The sequence below is a fragment of the Sesamum indicum genome, unplaced genomic scaffold (genome assembly GCF_000512975.1).
Source record: "Sesamum indicum cultivar Zhongzhi No. 13 unplaced genomic scaffold, S_indicum_v1.0 scaffold00215, whole genome shotgun sequence".
Taxonomy (NCBI): Eukaryota; Viridiplantae; Streptophyta; class Magnoliopsida; order Lamiales; family Pedaliaceae; genus Sesamum; species Sesamum indicum.
In genome coordinates, this window is record NW_011628109.1 from 69,562 (window position 1) to 91,766 (window position 22,205).

The 22,205-nt window shown below is 37.6% G+C and overlaps 2 protein-coding genes across 2 annotated transcripts; both read left to right on the forward strand.

Moving 5' to 3' along the window:
• The first annotated feature begins 217 nt into the window (after positions 1-217).
• Positions 218-1,547, forward strand: LOC110011389. Its single transcript, XM_020691441.1, has 2 exons — positions 218-778; positions 876-1,547. The coding sequence occupies exons 1-2, from the start codon at positions 609-611 to the stop codon at positions 1,333-1,335; spliced, it is 630 nt and encodes a 209-aa protein (XP_020547100.1). The 5' UTR covers positions 218-608; the 3' UTR covers positions 1,336-1,547.
• Positions 1,548-11,806: 10,259 nt separating this feature from the next.
• On the forward strand, positions 11,807-13,021 carry LOC105179805. Its single transcript, XM_011103442.1, has 3 exons — positions 11,807-11,823; positions 11,953-12,082; positions 12,158-13,021. The coding sequence occupies exons 1-3, from the start codon at positions 11,807-11,809 to the stop codon at positions 13,019-13,021; spliced, it is 1,011 nt and encodes a 336-aa protein (XP_011101744.1).
• Positions 13,022-22,205: the final 9,184 nt, after the last annotated feature.

The window sequence follows — 22,205 nt, forward strand, 5'->3', positions numbered from 1 at the left end:
ATCCTGTCTTTGACTGGAATACTCTTCTCTTATATTTATCACTTCTAATTTTATTAGCTTTTTAGTTTTATTCTTCTTCACAATCAAAATTCCCCCTAATTATTTTCGTTTTTGAAGAAATTAATTTAAAATCAATCTTTGTGGATTCGACCCTACTCACACATCTACAAAAGTGTTCGTAAGAATTATTTTTTGTGGATTCGAAACCCATCAATATACCAACTCATAATTTGAGAATTTTTGCAAGTGATGAAAAGAGAGATCGAGTTTGATGGAGAAGAAGATGACGAGAATGATTGTGGCGGTGGGAGAGAATTTCAATCTTGAAAATGCAGTGTGCAATCATGGCTTCTTTATGATGCCTCCTAACCTTTGGATCCCAACCCACAAATCCCTCACACGTCCTTTACGACTCAACAACCCCTCCAATTCCCTCAACGTTTCCATAACTCAACTCCCAAATCAACAGTTTCTTGTAATCACCCCACAACAACAACACTCTCCTCCTCACTTTCCTTTCAAGATGGACAAGCAATACGCGTACGCACCCACCACTTGCAACAAGATTTTGTGTGAAGTTCATTTACTCAAAAATATATATCACATGAATGCAGGCTCAGGTAGTACAAATGTTGCGAATTTCAGCAAAGGATGAGAAGATGGTAGAGGAATTTCATAGGATTCATGCAGAAGCAAAGAAGTTGGGGTTTGCTCGCATTTTTCGTTCACCAACTTTGTTTGAAGACATTGTCAAGTCTATACTCCTTTGCAATTGCACGTACGTACCACATAATACATCTTGTTTTGCATGTTTTGTGGGCTGGCTGTTTTGAGTTTTAGCAGATGAAAGTGTTGGTGGTGTGTTTTTTGATTAGATGGGGAAGGTCGCTGGAAATGGCTGAAGCGTTATGTGATCTCCGGCAACATTGTGGAAAGAAGGGTTCAAAAAGAAAGCGACGGAGCGGAGATGGGCCGAAGGCTGTGGACGACGACCGCTGGCAGATGAGTAGAAACTTTCCAACTCCAAAGGAAATAGCCTGTTTGGATGAGGAGACCCTAAATCGGCACTGCAACTTGGGGTACAGAGCATCAATCGTACTAGATGTGGCGAGGAATATTGAGAATGGAAACCTCAACTTGGAGGATTTCGAATCGGCCATGTCCGATGCATCATGGATCCGCCAACGTCTGCTAAAGATAAAAGGCTTTGGTCCCTTCACCGTCGCCAATATTATGATGTGCCTTGGGTTTTATCAATACATTCCTGTCACTGTCAAGCATTTGGATGGTAAATTACATTTTTTGTCTCATAAGTGGACCCGATTCCAATCTTAGTCCATATTCGCACATTTGGTCCCGTAAATGGATTTTTTTTCTAATTTCAGTCCCGGTTGGAGATTTCCGTTAAAACTTAACGGCAGCTGCTGAAATCCGTTAGGTGCCCTTAAATATCAAGGGAAAGCATGTAGAATTGGAGGGAAAGCATGGAGAATTGGAGGGAAAATCAACAACTTGGTGGAAATTACACTACACTCTCTTTCTTCTATTTAAATGTAATTTTTCAAAAGAAATATTGGAATCTATTTTTATGTAATTTGTGCAATTTTATTTTTGAAGCTATGTGTAATATCTGAAAATATGTTTCGATTTTTGTAATGTATGTTAAATTTATGTAATCAGTGTTAATTTTATTTAATTTCTATAATTTATGAAAAATATAGTTTAATGTGATATTTAATATCTGAAAATAATAAAAAATATGATATTCTGAATACTTTTGAAATGTCTGAACTTAATGTGAAATTTTTTCTGTAATTTTTGTGTAATGATGCAATTCTAAAAATTTATATTTTATGAAAAATTGTTGAAAAGAGTTTCTGAAATTTTTTAAAATTTATTTTTCTGAAATTTTTCTAAAAATGTATGAAATTTCTGCAATTTATTTCATTTCTTCTGAAATTCCAAAATTCTGAATTCCTAAATTTTTTAAATTATTTCTGAAATTTTTTAAATTTATTTTAATTTTTCTGTAATCCTATGAATATTAGGAAAAAAAGTTGGGATTTAATTTTACGTAATTTCTAGAAAGTATGTGTAATTTTATGAATATGTGTAATTTGTGTTGTTTTATAATTTATGTTAATTTAAGAAAATATGTGTAATTTCTGAAAAAATTTTGAATTTATTTTTCTGAAATTTTTTGGTAATTCCTAAAATTATATATTTATGTATTTTTTAAATTTTATTTTAATTTTTCTATAATCTTATGAATATTAGGGGAAAAAATTGGAATTTAATTTTGTGTAATTTTTTGAAAATGTGTGTAACTTGTGTAATTTAAATCCCATTTCTTCATTTAAATAGAAGGAAGAGGGTATAGTGTAATTTCCACCAAGTTGTTGATTTTCCCTCCAATTCTCCATGTTTTTCCTCCAATTCTACATGCTTTCCCTCCATATTTAACAGCACCTAACGGATTTCAGCAGCTGCCGTTAAGTTTTAACGGAAATCCCCAACCGGGACTGAAATTGGAAAAAAAAATCCACTTACGGGACCAAATGTGCGAATTGCCCTTAGTATGGGACTAAAATTGAAATCGGGTCCACTTATGGGACCAAAAATGTAATTTACCCGCATTTGGAAGTGGTTTTACCAAAATATATGCATATAGGAAAAAATACAATTTATCCTCACGTGATATGAGAAATCAGCAAATAAAATCCACTTTGAAAATTAAAATAGCAAATTACCTTCTGTATTTTAGAAAGAGAAGCAAATTACCTCTTATCTAAACCATTGATTGGGTGTTATTTTGCTTTATTTTTTAAAACTCATCAAGATAATTTGCTAATTATTTTTTCACAGGAGGTATTTGCTTATATCACATAACACAGGAGGTAAATTGCTCATATCATATAATTATCTGTATATATAATTCTAATGATAATGGGTTTTATTTCCTCTGTCTTGTTTGTTCAAATATATATATATATGGTATGGCTTTGTTAGGTGCATGGGAAGACAACGGGGCTAAGCGGGAAAACTCAAACACAAGTTATTGCAGAAATCTACGATAAGTATGACCCATTTCAATGCCTGGCGTATTGGTGAGACTATTAATTATTATGAGGTTGAAGATGGATATTCATCAAGAATTAATATTAAATGATAATTTGGGTGCACGATGGAGCATGTTCAGTACTATGAGAAAAGGGTAGGTAAATTGAGTGAGTTGCCACATTCACAATATCGTAATGTTGCAACGACTAATTTGCAACTTGTAATAAATTCTGGAAGCTAAGTTTATAATAGTGTAAGAATGGTTGGTATCATTAATTGTGCCGTCACTTACTTATGTTGTACGTACTTGTGATCCTTGATTTTTTATCTTTTTTATTTATTTTTTGGAACAGAAATTTGATTCCATATAAACAGTCACACAAAATGTGTTCCAATTTCAGCATCAGAACACCAAATCACGAGGCAGAAAAACAATGGAGAAACAACAAAAAACCAAGCCTGGCTCCAACAGAGCCCAACCATAGTATGCGGCCGGCTTTACTGTCTTAATTGATTTTAGAATCCAAAGATACATTTGAATGTGTTCAAATTGCTCGATATATATGGACATTCTAGGTAGCTCGTTTGTTGGGATTTGTTTGCTAAAAAAAACTACTTGATTTTGGGATCCATGAAAATTTATATGTAAATAAAATTTTAAAAATTAGATCAAACTTAGTAATAATTAACTCTATATAACGAGAAATTATTTATACCATTTTTGCGTATAATCGAAATGTTTAAAAAGAAATACCTATATTTATATGGTAAATTGTAATCTACCTACTCGTGTTATCGAAAATAGGCAAACAACCCTCTTATAAAAAATAAAAATAGCAATTTACCCCATTGTATTTTTCAAATGTAGCAATTTACCTCTTCATGTTTTTAAAATTGAAGCAATTTACCTCTCCTTCATCTTTTAAATACAGTGGGTAAATTACTATTCATTTTTTAGACAAGGATAATTTGTTCATTTAATATCACAAGAGGATAACTTACGTTAAACCCTATATTTATATCCTACAATGAAAAACAACAATTTTCACTACAACATAACAGTGGTATAGTAACGGACTTTTGCACATGAATTTGCATAAAATCCGTTGCAAAAGGTGTTGCCACGAACATTTGCAATGAAAAATTTTCTGTTGCTATAGGTACTAATGCTATAGTTGCAGTGGTTTTTTTCGTCCGTTGCAAATTTGTATGGACGATTATGTAGCATCCTCTATCGCTACTAGAGCTATATATTTCCTAGACGTCATCCTTAAAGTAACCCCTGTATCTATATATGTAAATATGCACATAATCATCTAATCAATATGCACACGTAATCCCAACGTCATAACAGACATAATCAACCCACAACATTATATATATATATATATATACATATCAAACACCACAAGGTAATCCATCACAAGTAATTCCCACACTTTTAAGTTCTCTTTATACAACCAAAATGTGATTTGTATTTTAACCTACAATGAGGAGAAAACTGCCCATTGGCCTGACTTGACTCAATATAGCGTTTGGACCTAGCCTTTAATAGGCAGACACCTCAAGATCTATTCCTAAAAAAAATATCAGCACTGCGCCTGCGACTTAGTATGTAAATAACCAGCATATGTATATCAAATATAGCCAAAATAAGATAAGTAGGCAACATACATAGAATATAGTCAATTTTATTCCAAAATAATCAGTTTTATTGAATGAATATATTAATATATTAATAAATTATAAAAAAATTGTAAAATTCAAAAATTAGGAATGATTTTGAGATGGCAAAGAAAATGTTACAAATTTAAGTAAAAAACCATTCTGATGCCGCACTAAAACATTTCTAAACACGTGTTCCTAAATTGGACTTACCGTTTCGAATACCATTGCTACAACCATTTCAAATAGATGTTCTAAATTAGTGATAACCGTTCCGAATAACATTGTTATTCCAGTTTCTAATATGTGTTTCAAACTAAGAAAAATCGTTCCTAATACCATTACTAAAACAGTTCTACAAACGTGTTTCTAATTTAGCCAAATCATTTGTAAAACCATGTCAGACTATAGTTCCATAACCTATTCCTAAATTTATCACCATTGCAAATAAAAACAATTTCAAAATTGAGGCACGAGTATTACGAAGTCCGTTCCAAAAGTTCCCCTAGAAAATTAATTTAGCCGTCCCAAAACCTGCCCCTAATCATTCCAATTCAAAAAATAAAAAAATATGGACAAATTCAATATTAGGAATAATTTTTCAATGAGAGTTACAGTTACAGTCCCAACTAGGAATGATTTTTTTATAACCGTTCCTAAATTTTTGTAACGCCATCTGTAAGGACGGATTTCTATCCGTTCCAAATTCCGCTCCGAATAAGTTTTGTGTCCTGAAAACCGTTCTAAATACAAAAAAAAAAAATCGTTCCAAAATCCGCCCCAAATTCTGCTTTTTTTTTTTGTAGTATTGTAACAATTCACAAAATAATAAGGGAACATTGGCACTTCTGCGCTCATACCCCAATAATGACACTTTGAGCTTGCTGTCCTCGTCGTTGAATTCGGAAAAATTGTAGTGCATGTACAATTTTAGTTTATGAGAAAGTTTGAACCATTCATAGTTATAAAAAAAGTATTATCAACTTACACGACGTTTGAACCAAATTTTTAAAATCAGTTAATACAAGTTGGTCAACAATTGGCTTTTCTGAATGGTGGTGCTCGTATAGTTCATTCAAGAATAATCTATTTGCAATTTTCGTTAAATATACACATATATACTTACTCGTAGTATGGGGTAACTACTTCATAGTTGCACAACAATATAAGTCTCGATCATGTGCCATTCTGAACCGTTAAACCATCTCTTCTTTGAGGCTCCACTAGCTCAGTCAGGGTGGTTGAAAACAGACTGTTAGATTCTGTCATTATTACTCGTGAGATCATTGTTTCTACCAGGATTGCTATCTTGCAAATAACATGTAGCTCCAAATAATGGGGAGTGAATAATCGATTTCTTCAACAATTTACACCTCGACGATGGACGCTTAGACATGCACTTTGTTCTTGACCTTTTTTTATAATCACGAAGGAACCTGTTCGAAAATATTTATTGCCTCATCAGTACAACAAAATATATATGTTATTTAATAGCAGTTACCTCTCAAATGAGTACATCCACCTGTTCAGTATGGGCCCTCCCATGTGAGCCTCATATGGTAGGTGAACAATGAGGTGTTCCATTAAGTTGAACATAGCTAGAGGAAATATTTTCGAGATTGCACAGGATGACGGCAACACTACCTTTTAACTCATGCAGCTTGGTGACATCTAGCATGGTCGAGCATAAGACCGACCGAGAATAGAAGGCTCATCTCCATCAATGCACTCCACACATGTACTAGAAGCATCCCACAAAAGGCAATTGGAATCAATTTTTGTATAAATATGTGGCAATCATAACTCTTCATGCCGTGCATCCTCAACTCCATCATGTCGACGCACCGGGCAAGGTTAGATGCATACCTAACAGGAAATCTCAAACAACAATTCCAGTCACATATCCTCATTTTTTTGCTCCTTCGTCAGGGTATATACCGCTTTAGACAATGTTTGGTCTCCATTCCTCCACCTCAAGCTCTAGATGATTATTTATGATCTTCAAGTCCTTCCGTGTGTTCAAATTATCCTTTGTTTCTCCTTTATGTCCATTACAATAGTGAATATATTATCAAACATATTTTTCTCAATATTCATGACATCAAGATTGTGTCATATTGGTTGTGTTGCCCAGTATGGAAGATTCTAAAACATATTTTTCTTCGTCCACTTTTGGTCGTCACCATAGCCCACTGGGAGGTGTCAACGATTGTTCAACTGTAGGACTCAACTCCACAATTCCTTGATCTATTCTCTACTCAGTTTTCGTGGTGCAATATTCCTTTCCATCCAACTTTTAGTAAAAGACTTTCTTGTTCCTACGTTACGGATGTTCTTGGGGTAGAAACTTTCTATGGTAGTCAAAGTAGCACACATTCCTACCGTGTTGCGGATGAAATATCCGTTAGTCATCCATACATACTTGACACCCATACACCCACAATATTCCATTCAAATGCCATTCCATAAGAGGGTAGGTTGTTCATGGTCCATATTAACGCCACACACATCATGAATACATGTTCGTGGCATTGTCATAAGTTCGTACACTGATATGCCACAATTGCAACAACTCTCGATCAACAACTTCAGGTAAGCATCGATCAAATGCTTTAGATTAGAAGGGCCAGGGATCACCATCGTTAGGAACATGTACTCAGATTTCATGCACATCTCTAGTGGGAGATTGTACAGTGTAAGTATAGCCAGCAAACACGGGAATTTCTTGTTGCGGAGGTCTCGCTCTCGATCGGCTTGTACCTAGCGCCTGCACGAAACTTCCAATTGTCTAAAACGATGTCATCCTTCTAGTACAACATGCAATCATTTTTACACGCATTTATCTTCTCAATAGGTAAACCCAAATTCCTTATCAACTTCTTCGTACTGTAGTAATAGCGGGCAGGTTGTGGTTGCAGGTAATATATTATTATCCCACTAGGACCTAATCGTAACATCTCTAAAAAAAAAATAATTTCTCGGCTTTGATGTTCACCTGTCCAACAGCCGTCACCTATTGAGATTAGGTCCAACCACTCCACAATGGTTGGTTGGCAACATACACTACATAAAAAGCAAGGTCTGACAACCCTGACACATAATCATAGGGTCCCCTACCGTACCATGAACTAGGGCTGGTATCCGTAGGACATGATCTTGTACCATCATCAGGCATGCCCTTATGGTAAGACGAAAAAACACATTGGCCGACTGCATCAGGCACACCCTTATACACATATATATAATTATATTTCGGCCTATAAATTAATTATTGTTTTCACTAATAATACTTTACATTCAAATATAAAAATAAAAAAACTATAATAATAAAATTGCATTTTAATTAACAAAAAGGGTTCCAATAGTCCATGGTCAAGCAACTAAAGAGATCAACATACTTGAACAAATAACATAATCCTAGCTAATCCAGTGTATATACTCGAAAATTAGAGAGAGATTGAGATTATCAGTCAATACACAATTCTAGGGATGACGTTTAGACTGGTCTGACAGTATAACAAATCTCTAATAGTGCTTTACATGAGAGTTGGAACGGATGCATTTATATTTTGTGTGGCGATTACATTGCGAATGAGGCCATCCCAAGTACTGTTGTCAATTTGTAGTGGCCTCCATTTTGTACCAACTCTTAAAGCGGACATGCCGTACTACAAATGTGTAAAGACTTCTTTTACACGATTTTGAAAAAAAATTTATTAAAGTCCGGGGACTGTTACAAATCAATGCAAGTTGTGGTTCAACATGTAACAGTCTGAAATTTGTAACGCCTTAACAAACACTAGCATTTCAAATGCTTTTGGAACGGCCTTTGTAACTCTTCCGCTGTTACAAAAAGACCAAATTCATTTCATACCTTTTTCTAACAGTGACATAACTATTTTTGCAATTAAAAATTAAGTTGTAGAACTAAATTTGACTATCAAATTGTAGGACAAAAATGCAGATTGAATTTTTTATTTCAAAATCTATTCCATCTTCTACTCCGTTTAACATATAGATGCCACATCATATATATAAAATCTTTTTCAAAATAATATACATGAGATCATGTTTATACACGTGACACATGTATGTTGCGTAGGATAAAGGAAAAAATATAATTTACACCAGAAAACTCAATCCAACAAAAATGACACTAATTAATTCCCTATTCTTGTGGGGGCTAAAAAGCATTTATCCCTATGATGAGGGTAGTTTATCTAAAGACAAATTTGCCCCTCATTGTAGATAATGCAAGGTTATCAACCGGGAATATCTTCTAGAAAGGTTAGAAATCCCACTAAATGCTCTTAAGGAGGGATTTACGACAACAATAATTATGAAGTATCAATCAGCTATAATCTGGGATGCTTGACTTAAGCATAACAACCACATATTTGAACTTGACAATGGGGACTACTGAACCCATCATCCAACTGACAAGAATGGAACTGCAACAATTAATGGAAGAGGCTGGGAGGAAAACTATCGTGGCGTACGAACGTAGAACCACCACGCCTATCGAAAGAGAAGGTGCCAAGAGAAAGTAATTTGGGGAAAAGGAACCGTAAAAAATATCGGGGGCTAGCGGAAAAGACCGGAGCAAACGTCTGCCCTCTGCGGTGGGTTCGAGTAGCCGAGACAAGAGCCAGGCTAGGGGGCCCGCTATCTTACGTGTAGAGGTCGATAGCGTATCAAGATAGATCGTCAAGTTGGGAAAACAAATTGACGAGTTAAAGAAGAGTGGGGAGATAGTATCCCAACACAGGAACTCACCATTCTGTAACCAGATTCTGATAGAGATCGTTACCCCAAATTTTAGGATGCCGGACTTGCCGAAATATGATGAAACGTGATGAGGGTAATTTATCTAAAGATAAATTTGCCCCTCATTATAGATAATGCAAGGTTATCAACCGGGAATATCTTCTAGAAAGGTTAGAAATCCCACTAAATGCTCTTAAGGAGGGATTTACGACAGCAATAATTATGGAGTATCAATCAGCTATAATCTGTGATGCTTGACTTAAGCATAACAACCACATGTTTGCACTTGCCAAATATATCATGGAAAAGTTTATAAATGTCACGGATGGAGTTCAGTAATAGGTAATGTCCATATACCCTCAGTAATAGGGTAATGTCCATGAAGCTTTTCTCCAATCTGCTCAGCCGTAAGGTGATTTGGGCTCGAAGGTATTCGCGATCTTTACACCAGCAGTCAGAGACGTCGTTCAGCATCTCCATACCCCTGCGATCTTCAAGCGCAGCAGACACGGAGTGCCCCATAGCCAAGGATTGAGAGCGACTCCTTGTGTTGGGTCCCATCGGACTCTTGCCTCTGCTTCGTCGCCGGGTCAGCAAACCCCCCGGACTGGATGCGAGATCGATTGGGCGACTCTGATCCTGGTTGGATGTTTTGAAGTCGATTACGAGATCGAGTGTCTTCACTCCCTACATCGACCGCTGGGCTCCTGGGTTGAGAACCCTCCGGAGCCATGGAACTTTCGACAGGACGAGTCGAGGTTGCAGATGAAGGAGCGATCGGCGGTGGAGCAGTCGTCCCAGCAGCTGCTCTGGCTTGGGCAACTCGAATTCGCTGGGTAAGGCGAGCCTGGGCAACCATCTCGTCTGCAACAGGATAGAAGCAGGTTAATAGAGTGCTCAACCTAAAAAAGATAGGCAAATGAGTAAAGTGAATCCTTCACCTAAAGAGCCCTCAACTGGGATAGGTGTAGGAGAGAGGTGCGCGAGCCTGAGGACTTCCTCTACCAAAATTTTCTTCGGGTCATACCAGTAAGAAGAGAGGCTACTAATCTAATCGCTTTCTAACCCACCCCCTTCAATTACGGGTTTTGATTTTTCTAAGACCCATTCACAGCAAAAGGGCCATCCTCGACCTGGAGGAGGACGAACAAAATGTATCTTTTCTTCCAAAGACCTACATTGGAGGTTAGTGGGGCCAAAAACCTACAGTCCTTACGAGCGGTTAAATAGAAGAACCCGCTATCTGCTGACCTAGCTGAGGTCGTAAATGAGTATAAGGACCAAAAGTTATCGAAGCTAGGTTCATATTGATGGACCCTCATTAGGATGATAAAAATAATTATATGGCGGATTGAATTCGGCGAAAGTTACATGGGGCATAACTCGAGATGCCTAAGGATTTGAGAAACATGGGGAGCAAGAGGCAATGTTAAACCCACATCAAAGTGGTTCAAAGAGAGAGAACAAAAACCTCGAGGAGGGCAATGCATGCGATCAGTGGAATTGGGGATTATGACCTCATAACTATGGGGAATATGGTACTTCTCTTTTATCAAATGAACTTGCTGTTTAACAGTACTAACTATATTTTCGCACGGTCTATTATCAGAATCAACATTAGGGGCAATATCAGAGCCCGATTCTACGCCTTGATCGCGATGCGACCTATACCTCGGCCTAGCCCTAGATGGACCTTCGTGGGGCATAGGGGATTCAACCCTATGGGAAACGGTAGCTGAAGAAGAATGTGAATCAGAACTAGAACTAGAAGAGGACATTGTACCTTGAATACAGGAGATCGAAGCTTGAGCAGCAAGACTAAGCAGAGAGCAGTAACTTGCAGAAGACGATGCCGGTAAAAAAGTTTTGAATTGCGTCCCATTATATATGGGGAAGAGTGAGTTTGGTACGGTATCCGTTAGCCACTCCTACAGCGACACGTGGCACTAAATGTCTGAAGAGGCCCTGCCCCGACGACACGTGGATCTCCTCTATCGAGGTCATTAATGCCTTGGGAGAGACTATTCGATTTCTATACGCTATTCAGCCATCGCGTCCAGAACTGTGGGGGCTAATGATGAGGGTAATTTATCTAAAGACAAATTTACCCCTCATTGTGGATAATGCAAGATTATCAACTGGGAATATCTTCTAGAAAGGTTAGAAATCCTACTAAATGCTCTTAAGGAGGGATTTATGACAGCAATAATTATGATGTATCAATCAGCTATAATTTGGGATGCTTGACTTAAGCATAACAACTACATATTTGCACTTGCCAAATATATCATGGAAAAGTTTATAAATGTCATGGATGGAGTTCATTAATAGGTAATGTCCATATACCCTTAGTAATACACTTGATCTATATACTTGTCCATCTACTGAAAACTGACTTGAGCGTCGGAGTACCTTCATCGGAAAATTACCCGACTGGCTTAACCGCTTTTGTGTTCTCAGGAAAACTACTGTTCGAGGAGTTGGCTCAGATCGCAACTCGAGATCACGGATCGCAGTTTGGATTCTGGAGAATTTTCTTGGGCAGATCAGAACGAAATATCCCTTGGAGCATCTAGCAGCATTCTATATGGTAATGAATATTTATGGGCAATCGGGCCCAATTAATGCTAAGCTGTTTGTTACGACTTTGACAGGTAAATCTTAGGAGTGGTTCACTAACTTACCACCTGGAAGCATTGAATCGCACGAACAACTTGTGCAGAAATTTTCATTCCACTTCGCCAGCAAGAGGAAACAGAAGCGATTGGCGACACACCTTTTCACCATAAGACAACAAGACAATGAGGCCTTGAAGAGCTTTATGGGATGTTTTAACAATGAGACACGGGAAGTACCAGACTTAAGGATCGATATGATGGTTAGTATCCTAATTCACGGGCTGAAGAAGGGTGCATTTGATTCTGCATTGGCTCGAGACCCCCCATCTGATGTTGAGCAGCTGATGAGTATGGCGCAAAAGTGTATAGGTGAGGAGGAAATGAATGCCATGAAAGATGGCGAATGGAGGATCGAGCATGGTAGAGATCGAGGATGTTATCATAAGGATAACAGACGACCAAAACATGAACGGAACAAGGAGCCCCATTACCAACAAAAGTATCACATGTACACGCCCCTCAACACAATGAGAGCAAAAGCGTTGCTTATGGTTGAAAGAAAAGACGTGCTCAGATGGCCAAAACCCACAAGGGTCACTCCCGGCAAGAAGTATTCGAGCAAGTACTACAGATTCCACCGTGAGCGAGGCCATGATACCGAGGAATGCTACCAACTTAAACACGAGATCGAACGGTTGGTTCGTCAGGGATACTTCAAGAATCAAATATCGAAGAATTACCAACACCGAGGCCATCATAGCCGATCTCGAAGTCAGGAGAGGCGAGCAGAAAACGGGATCGTTGCAGGACAGAACTCTCGGGAGAATGCGCCTGTGAAAGGCGTTATACACACAATAGCGGGAGGATCAAATACAGGATATTCGAGGAGAGCAAGAAAAAGAATTGAATGAAAAGTAGGTGCGATCGCAAGTAGATAGATTATGAACATATCACAGGAGTCGGACATCACATTTGGTGCTCAGGACCTGAAAGAGAAAATCGGGGACGATAATGACCCAATGGTAATTAAGATGGACATAGCTAACTTCACGGTCCATAAAGTACTGGTGGACAACGGAAGCTCTGCAGATATTATTCTCAAAGAGGTGCTCATCAAGATGGGTCTGGGCAATATTAGATTAAACCTCGTGAACTCGCCGTTGGTCGGCTTCGGAGGGAGTGAAGTGGATTCATTAGGTACGATCGAGCTACCTGTTTCCATTGGCAACGAACCAAGGAGAAAGACCCTCAAGGTAAAGTTTCTTGTGTTCGACACCCCTTTTGCTTATAATGTTATTTTGGGTAGACCTGGTTCAAACACTTTCAAGGCCATCGTATCTACATACCATCTGAGAATGAAGCTTCCCACACCTGCCGGGGTAGGAGAGGTCGCATGCGATCAAATAGAAGACAGGCGATGCTACAACCTATCCATGAAAAAAGAGGTGGCAGATAGAAAAGGAAAATTTGGCGAGTCCCTCGTAAACAAGAATGAGGACAGGATAGAGCCGATCGATGAGCATAGGGAGACCGAATTAGTTCAAGGCGACCCATCGAAGATGACAAAGATTGGTTCGAGATTGGATAAAAGACTTGAAACATTGATGGTCACGTTCCTGCGCCGCAATCTCGATATGTTTGCATGAAGTCCCTTAGACTTCAAAGGTATCAGTCCATAGGTCATTGTACATCGTTTGAACATAGACCACTATACGACCTGTCCAGCAGAGAAAAAGAAAATTCGGGGTCGAGAAGAACCACATCATCCCGGAAGAGGTGAACAAATTACTAAAGGCGGGATATATTTCAGAGGTCCAGTATACAGACTGGCTGTCGAACGTGGTGGTTGTGCCAAAATCGTCCGGGAAATGGAGGATGTGCACTAATTTTACGGATCTAAATAAAGCATGTCCCAAAGATCCGTACCCATTGCCGAGGATAGACCAATTGGTGGACGCGACCGCAGGATATGAGCTGTTTTCAATGATGGATGCTTATCAAGGTTACCACCAGATCTACATGGCCAAGGAGGATCGCATCAAAACATCTTTTGTGACTGAGCAATGTATATTTTGCTATAATGTGATGTCTTTTAGCTTAAAAAATGCAGGTGCTACATACTAGAGGCTCGTGAACAGAATGTTTAAAAATCAAATCGGGTCAATAATGGAGGTGTACGTCGACGACATGTTAGTCAAAAGCCGGCGATCGGAGGAGCACTTACAGGACCTCGAATCTACTTTCGCCATCATGAGAGCATATTCCAAATAACAGTTCCAAATACCTTTCCAAATTTGATCCTAATTTAAAAAAAACAATTCCAAAATAAAGCAAGAGTATTAAAAAAAATTGGATAAAAACAATATTAGGAACGGTTGACTACTATGGTACAATTACCGTCCCAAGTTGGAACGGTCTTGGCTAAACCATTCTTAAATTTTTATAACGCAGACTATAAGGACGGATTACCAACTGTTCCAAAGTCCGCTACGAATAATTTTTGTGTTTTGCTAACCCTTCCAAATTAAGAAAAACCCGTTCCTAAACCCGCTCTAAATCCGGCCTTCTTTTGTAGGGTAAATATATAAGCCTAATTTATCTTTATTATTCAATAAGATCTAACTTATTAAATCATATGGAGAAGTCAGTATAAATTAATGTCATTAATTTATTCTTGGGCCTCTTCTCCCTTTGTAAGTAATTCAATTACTTATAGAATTAATTCCAAATTAATTCATTGTTCCTTTTCGGTGATTTATGTGTGACTCTTTAGGTTCACCTTTCAGCTAGACTTGAGCTAGCGGCGAACCCTATTATTAATTAAATTCTTTTAGATAATAAATCTTGATTAACCCTTTTTCAAGAAAGCCCGTCACCATGGGTGGTCATCTAGCAACAGTCCATGGCACTAGAGAGTAGGTGAATGACCGTGTGAATATTTAGATTTTTGAGTCCATACGGTTACGGTCCTTCCGTCTTTCGCTCTTAGTCTAGGGCATGGAATTAGGTATCGGTTCCCATCCTGGACTGGGTGTTTATGCTTAATACTTGAGATCGCGTCATGCCATGTTTCAAGACATAGGAACCTCCTTTTTTATATTCGATCAACGATTGTGGCCACAATTTTATAAAGTGTTAACACATCTCCAAGTGGATAGGAGATACTTCTGTTATATACTGACAGAGGATGGATCCTCTTCCTGGAAGTCACCGTCCTCGCTACATACTCCGGCTGCACTGGATAAAGATTATGATGATCATGTCTGTGAAACAATCACCTCTCGCACAGATCCATGATACAGTCATTGTATGGACGTGTCTACCATGATTCCTCAAGTCGGAGGACTACTCCCACACTACCAAATCTGGGGATTTGATTCATACCGACCAAGCCTCCAAGACTTCCATATGACGATCTCTGCGAGTCAGTTCAGTTGATCCAAAACCTAATCAATCAGCCCACTAAGATAGCATAGACGCTCTGTGTCGGTTACCGATGAAACACAGTATCACCAATTTGAATGCAACTCTTAGTGCAAGTCTACATAGGCTTCTCAATACCCATTCTCGATGTCCTCAACTTGAAATATTACAGACTCAACTTTTTGGCAGTTGGTTTCATGATCGCCATCTAGTGCGCAACCCAACTGCACAATTGTCGATTGTCATAATAAAATACATCTTAGGCCAATCTGATTGGCTTATGGGCATTTATTCTAGCACTATCTCACCGAAATGAAAAAAGTAAAGTATCCATTTAAAATCTTCTCAAACAAGTTAAATGGATCATTCGTGTTAAACTCCACAATAGGGAAGAGTACAGGGTCCATTGAAAGCTTATTTGAAAAGAAGAGGATGTTGATTTGGGAAAATAAGTTGCTGGCAATCGAAGCTACAAGGAAAGATATGCAATATGTTGCATGTTAGGCAATGGCATAATCATGTATGCTCTTGCTGTGAGAAACAGGAAAATCCTTGTTTGGGACTATAATTCGGGTCATCCAAAAGCCTGAACCGAAACAGGATACGAGTAAAAGAAAGAACTTTTACAAGGCGAAGTAAAATCCACAGAATGTAAAAATTCAAAAGTTAGACTGTCTGAAGATGAAGACAATGGCCAACAGTTAGAAAGACGAAAAACCAACTAGCAGTTTCATGGCCAACAAGCCATCATGACTAACAATTCGAAAGGACGTGAAGATGATGAACGCAATGCCATTGTCTGAGAAAGAAGACGATATGATGAATGCAGTGATATCATTTAAAACTAAATTTTAAGTCCGTGATTGAAGCCCATGGACGATTATAAATAAGAAACCAAGCAGATGGGGATCATCGAAAATTTTCGCCAACTCTTCAAAGCATAATATTTTGAGTTTTCAAATCTTTGTAGTTTTGAATTTTTGGATTTAAGGGGGTTTCTCCAATGAGTATAGTCCTCTATATAAGAGGCTAAACAGTTGTCTCCTCCTATAGAGAAAGAAATATCTATGAAATATTTTAATTTTTCTTCAATAAAGAACGGGTTTTGTTCAACTTGTTCACCCAAAATTTTATTAAGTCTCTAGTATCTTCTACACCCTAATGTAGGAAAAGAAATAGGATTGTGTTGTTTTGTTGCTGAAGGAGCCAAGTGCCTGCGAACCCTCAATTACAGTTTTGTGGTTAGAGGAAGTCCGTAAAATCGAGAACAATGGAATACCCCCGAGCAAGGCAATCAAAACAAGGTATGAAGTTGTAGAGACTTAGTTTTATTTCAAAGTATGTTGGGCCTTTTAAGAGAATTATGATAGACTATAAAGCTTTATTATAAAAAAGAAAAAAAAGCCATAAATTAGGATAAAGGACCGAATCTACACAGAACTGATAGATAAATGACTAAATTTAATATTGTGAAAGTTAGAGGACCAAAAGGAATTCGGCCAAAGTTATACGACGAAAATTTTCTATTTCCCTCATACTTTTTTATTATTACTTAATTTAATTTAGTTTTAACTTTTTGTTAAAATACCGACTATGTCCCTTAATTTCTTTGATTAATTGAATTTGATCCGAGATATTTTATAAAGCTTCAATTTACTGCACTCAATTTTAATATAATCAAAATTTGAAGATATAATTTATTTACTAATTAACTATTCATAAATATTTATCAATTAATCCCACAGTTATGTATTAAAAAATTATGGATGTTACATCCTTCCTGCTGCCTCTCTTTATTGATTCTACATAGTACTTTCGTGCTACATATTGATCACCTGTAACTTCTTCTACCCGGCTCCAATATGGAATTTTAACTTCATGTGGTATGTGAAGACAACCGCTTGGAAGGCGTTCAAGGAAGGTCGACCTAGGATAAAGTTGTAGCGCTAGAAACTAGGTGAATATAGATGAATATTTAGGCAACCGAAGTCATATGACTAAGGTCCTTCCATCAACCGTCTCCCACCTTAGTCTAGGCAATGAAATTGAGCACTGATTCTCATCCTGGAGTAGGCATTTATACTTCATAACTCAAGATCAGCTATTTACCCTACCAAATTATCACAAGGAACCCTATCCCACTTATCCAGTCACTCTGGCCACAGATTTTTATAAAAATGTGCGCTAGAGCATATAGGAGATGCTACAATCATGATACTGATAGGGGACAAATTCTTTCTTGGAAAGCATCGTCCTCACTACACGTTCTAATTGCACTATATAAGGCTTATAATGTCCATATCTTTAGAAGCAGACTTTGTTCGCTAAATCTTAGCTACAATCGTCATCTGCATGTGGTTGTCATGGTTCCTCAAGTTCGAGGACTAATCCCATACTATCTGAGTCGAGAATCCTAGTCATACCGACCAAAGCTTAGGAGGCCTCCGTATAACGATTCCAGCAAGTCAGTTCAATTAGTCGAGTACCTTGCCAACCAATCCACTAAAACTGGATAAACGACCTACTTCTCCTGCCAGCAAAACACGGCTGTAGTAATTAGTGTAATTCTCTTTAGTACACTTAATGCCATATCTTGAGGTCCTCGACTTGGAACATTTCAGACCAATCCACAAGGCTTGGTTTCATGGTTGTCAACCAATGCGTAGCACGACCCCTTGGATTTATCCGTTTGGTTTGTGGCATTTAAGTAAATATTAACACAACAAAGAATCAAGCCATAGTTTGGATGTTACTTTTATTCAAAATATAAATATTATATATTACATAAAAATTGTTAGAAATATTATACAAAAGCCTAATTTGATTGGCTTTCTAGTCACCTATTCTAATAATCTCCCATTTGGCCTAAAGCTAATCACTCGTTTGCCTTAAATCCATCTTCCCAAGATGTTGTGCATGAGCAATCTATGACACGGGTTGGATCAGCGGATCTGCTGTATTTCTACTAAGTTGACTCGGTCAATCCGAACATCACCTCTTCCCACCATCTCTCTAAGTAGAATGTACCGTCTAAGAATATGTTTAGATTAGTAATGAGATCTCGGTTCCTTGGCTTGGGCTATAGTCTCGTTGTTATCACGGAAGATAACTACTGGTTCGGCAATGCTAGGCACCACACTCAACTCTTGGATGTAGATTTTCATCTAAACCACCACTTTAGCTGCTTTTGAAACCGCTACCTATTCAGCTTCCATGGTGGAATTAGTTGTGGTATCCTACTTGGAACTCTTCCAAGCCACCACACCACCGTTAAGCTTGAATACAAATCCTGACTGTGATTGACATCATCATCGCCAGAATGGAAGCTAACATTGTTGTAGCCTTCCAGTATCTACTCTCCACCGCCTAGACCAAGAACATATCTTTAGTCCTTCTCAGGTACTTACGTATGGTCTTGACTACAGTCCAGTTGCCTCCCTAGCACATGCGACGTCAGGCCTAGTGCACTGCACCAACATACTAAATGTTGCCTATGGCCGACGCATGGGACGTCAAACATCCTTTTAAGTTCTTCATCAGTCTTAGGAGAGTGCTTCATGAATAGCTTAACCCCATATCTCATCAAAAGGAAACCTCGTTTCATCTTGAACCTTTTTCCAGACTTTCTCAATATATGAGTTTTAGGGCATTCCTAACATCCTTTAGATCTATCCCTAAAGATATTGATCCAAAGGATGTAGGAAGCCTCAATCAGGTCCTTCATGGAGAATTGAGCGGATAACGATGCTTTAGTGTCCCCAAAATTTTGACATAGTTTTCAATGAGCAAAATGTCGTCCAAATAAAGCTCTAGGAACGTAACAAAGCTCCACTAACCTTATATACACAAGGGTCAAAGACATTCTTAAACAAATCATAGCCCTGTAAAAGATCTAATGAAAGAAGGTAACAGACCATATTCTATAACTTATAGAATAGCTTATGCCCTTTCCAATACTCATCATTCAGATTTGTTCCTTAGGAAAGGGGGTATATTAAGATTTCTAGACTTTTCAAAGAATTCGCCAAGGTAATGACACCAGATCCTATTAGGATACCTAGAATTGTTGATATTATCATAAAAGATCACCCAATTTTAGATAGAACACTTAGCTCTAGAACTGAGTTTAGTAGTTGGATGTCCTTTTCGGAAGATAGAATTACAGGCTACAGATGTAAGGAGAAAGAGTTATTAAAAGCTTTAACTCCTCAAGAGATTAGGGTAGATAACATAGAACTTAGATGGCCTGGAGGATGGAAAGAAATACAAGTTATATTTGACATCACTAAGAAAAAAAAAAATTTCCCTTGTTGGAAAATATGAAGGCATGCTAAAATAGCAGGCCATGAAATTTTAGTCACAGGTGTTGCAGGACGAGAAAATGGGAGTATGACTTTGGGGTTAAGTTTCCTCGAATATCATAAACCATGGGGAATAAAATGTAACATAATGGAATTTAGTCTTGATGGTGTTACCATAAAGATTGAATAACGAGTCCCTATTCTATATACATATCTGTTGGTATGTTGTACGATCAATATAAGACAGAGTATTTTGCAACTTATATTGACTCAGGATCAGAAATTTGCACGGCAACACCTGGAGTTTTTCCTAAGGAAGCAAGGGAAACATTACTCATTATTGCAGGAAGGAATTTTTCGAAAAAAATCCTAATACTCAATAAGGGAATACCAGTAGCCAAAATCATGATTGGAGGAGCATTTGGATCACCCTGGTTTAGGGTAAAACACCTCCTATATACTTTCATGATACAGGTGCCGATATCTTGCTAGATAACAATTTCATTCAAACATTTACAAGATATATGCAGGATAATCAGAGGAATCTGTTAATCCTTACTACTAACTGTGGTAGTGAGATACAGGTGTTGCGAAGAGAAAAGGCATTTAACAGGATAAATGCCAATAAATTTTCGCAGCAAACGTGGTGATTTTGATGCTAGATTAACTCATCCAAAAATGCAGGATAAATGCCAATAAATTTTCGCAGCAAACGTGGTGATTTTGATGCTAGATTAACTCATCCAAAAATGCAGGATAAGAGGAAATTTGGTAAGGTCCTTTTATCTTTCAGGCAGTAGGGACTCATAGACGGCGATAGCTTCTATAAGGAATCCGAGGAGGAATTCTGAACCCTAAAGAAGCACTACTGGAAATGAAATCGCTAGACATCAGCAAAGAAAGCAGGCTTTCTCTTGAGAATGTCAAGAGACTTATCCAGAGGAACTTCAGTGAAAATCACCTGGCTTGGTGATAGGAACAAGATCGAAGCTACACTGAAGGTCAAAGATGAATCCAAATACGAGTATTTTGATACAAACCTATCCAAATGAACATAGATGATAAGAAGGATATGTAGATGATAAAAAAGGACATATCAGTCTCGAACTCATTGAACCTGGAGTTTCTACCTACAGTAGCCCTGGATTTCTGGTAAGATATCATGGGGAGATTAAGAGAGGTAACCCAGGTTGGTTATTAACTATCAAGGTATAAACAAAATATTAGAATTTGATGTTTATTACATTCCTAGTTGAGAACACTTAATTGATTGCATCAAAGGATCAAAAGTATTTCTAGATTTTATTACAAATCTGGTTTTTATTAGATTAAGATGGAGAGTGAGTAAAAAAATTTACTGCATTCTCCACACCACATGGAGAATATATCTGCAATGTGCTTCCAATGGGTTTAGCTAATGCACCCTAGATATTTCATAGAAAAATGTATACTATTTTTAAAGATTATTTTGAGTTCATATTTATCTATATTGATGACATATTAATTGCATCCAAAAATATGAAAGTACATATTAAACATTTTGAAATATTTTCTGATGCATGCCATAAAGAAGGTTTAGTACTTTCTGAAAAGAAAGCCACTATAACAGTCAATAAAATTGAATTTTTAGGAATTCTTATTGACGAAACAGGGATTGAGTTACAGGACCATATTGTGGAGAAAATTCGCAATTTTCCAGACATACTCAAGGACAAGACGCAATTGCAAAGCTTCTTGGGAGTTGATAATTTTGCAGGTATCTTCATTAATGATCTTGCAAGATACAGAAAGGATTTTCGAACACTCTAATTTAAAGTGGAAATAGGAAGAAATTCACACAAAAATGGTTCGTGAGCTGAAACAGGTTTGCAGCAACCTACTAAAACTTGTTATATCACAGGACGAGGATGAATTGGTAGTTTATACGGATGCCAATGATTACAGATGGGCAGCAGTGCTCATGAAGAAGACAACTACAGGGGCATTACCTTGTAGACATACAGGAGGGTTGTTCTCAGAACAACAGGCCAAAGTTTGGCACATCAACGAGAAAGAATTCTTTGCGATTTGGAAGACTTTTAAAAAATAGCCTTTATTTTTACTTGCTAAAGAATTTACTTTAAAAGTTGATGATACTAATGTTAAAGCTTTCTTAAAGAATAAATTAGAATCAAAGATAGAGAAAGCTCGTATTATCAGATGGCAAGTTGAATGCCAATATTATTGCAATAATATTGTCATTATAAAATCTCATGAAAACGTTCTTGCAGATTTCCTAATGAGAGATGGAGGCATCCGAAGCAAACTCCATCATGTTGAGACTTAGGCACCTCCAAGAAAACCTCGAGGAGCTTGATAGAAAGTTTGGACA

Excerpts from the sequence above, each read along its gene's own strand:
- LOC110011389 (XM_020691441.1), top strand. The coding sequence starts at position 609 with ATGCAGGCTCAGGTAGTACAAATGTTGCGAATTTCAGCAAAGGATGAG. Across the intron at positions 779-875 it reads ATACTCCTTTGCAATTGCAC|ATGGGGAAGGTCGCTGGAAA; the intron begins GTACGTACCACA and ends TTTTTTGATTAG.
- LOC105179805 (XM_011103442.1), top strand. Across the intron at positions 12,083-12,157 it reads ATCTAGCAGCATTCTATATG|GAGTGGTTCACTAACTTACC; the intron begins GTAATGAATATT and ends GGTAAATCTTAG.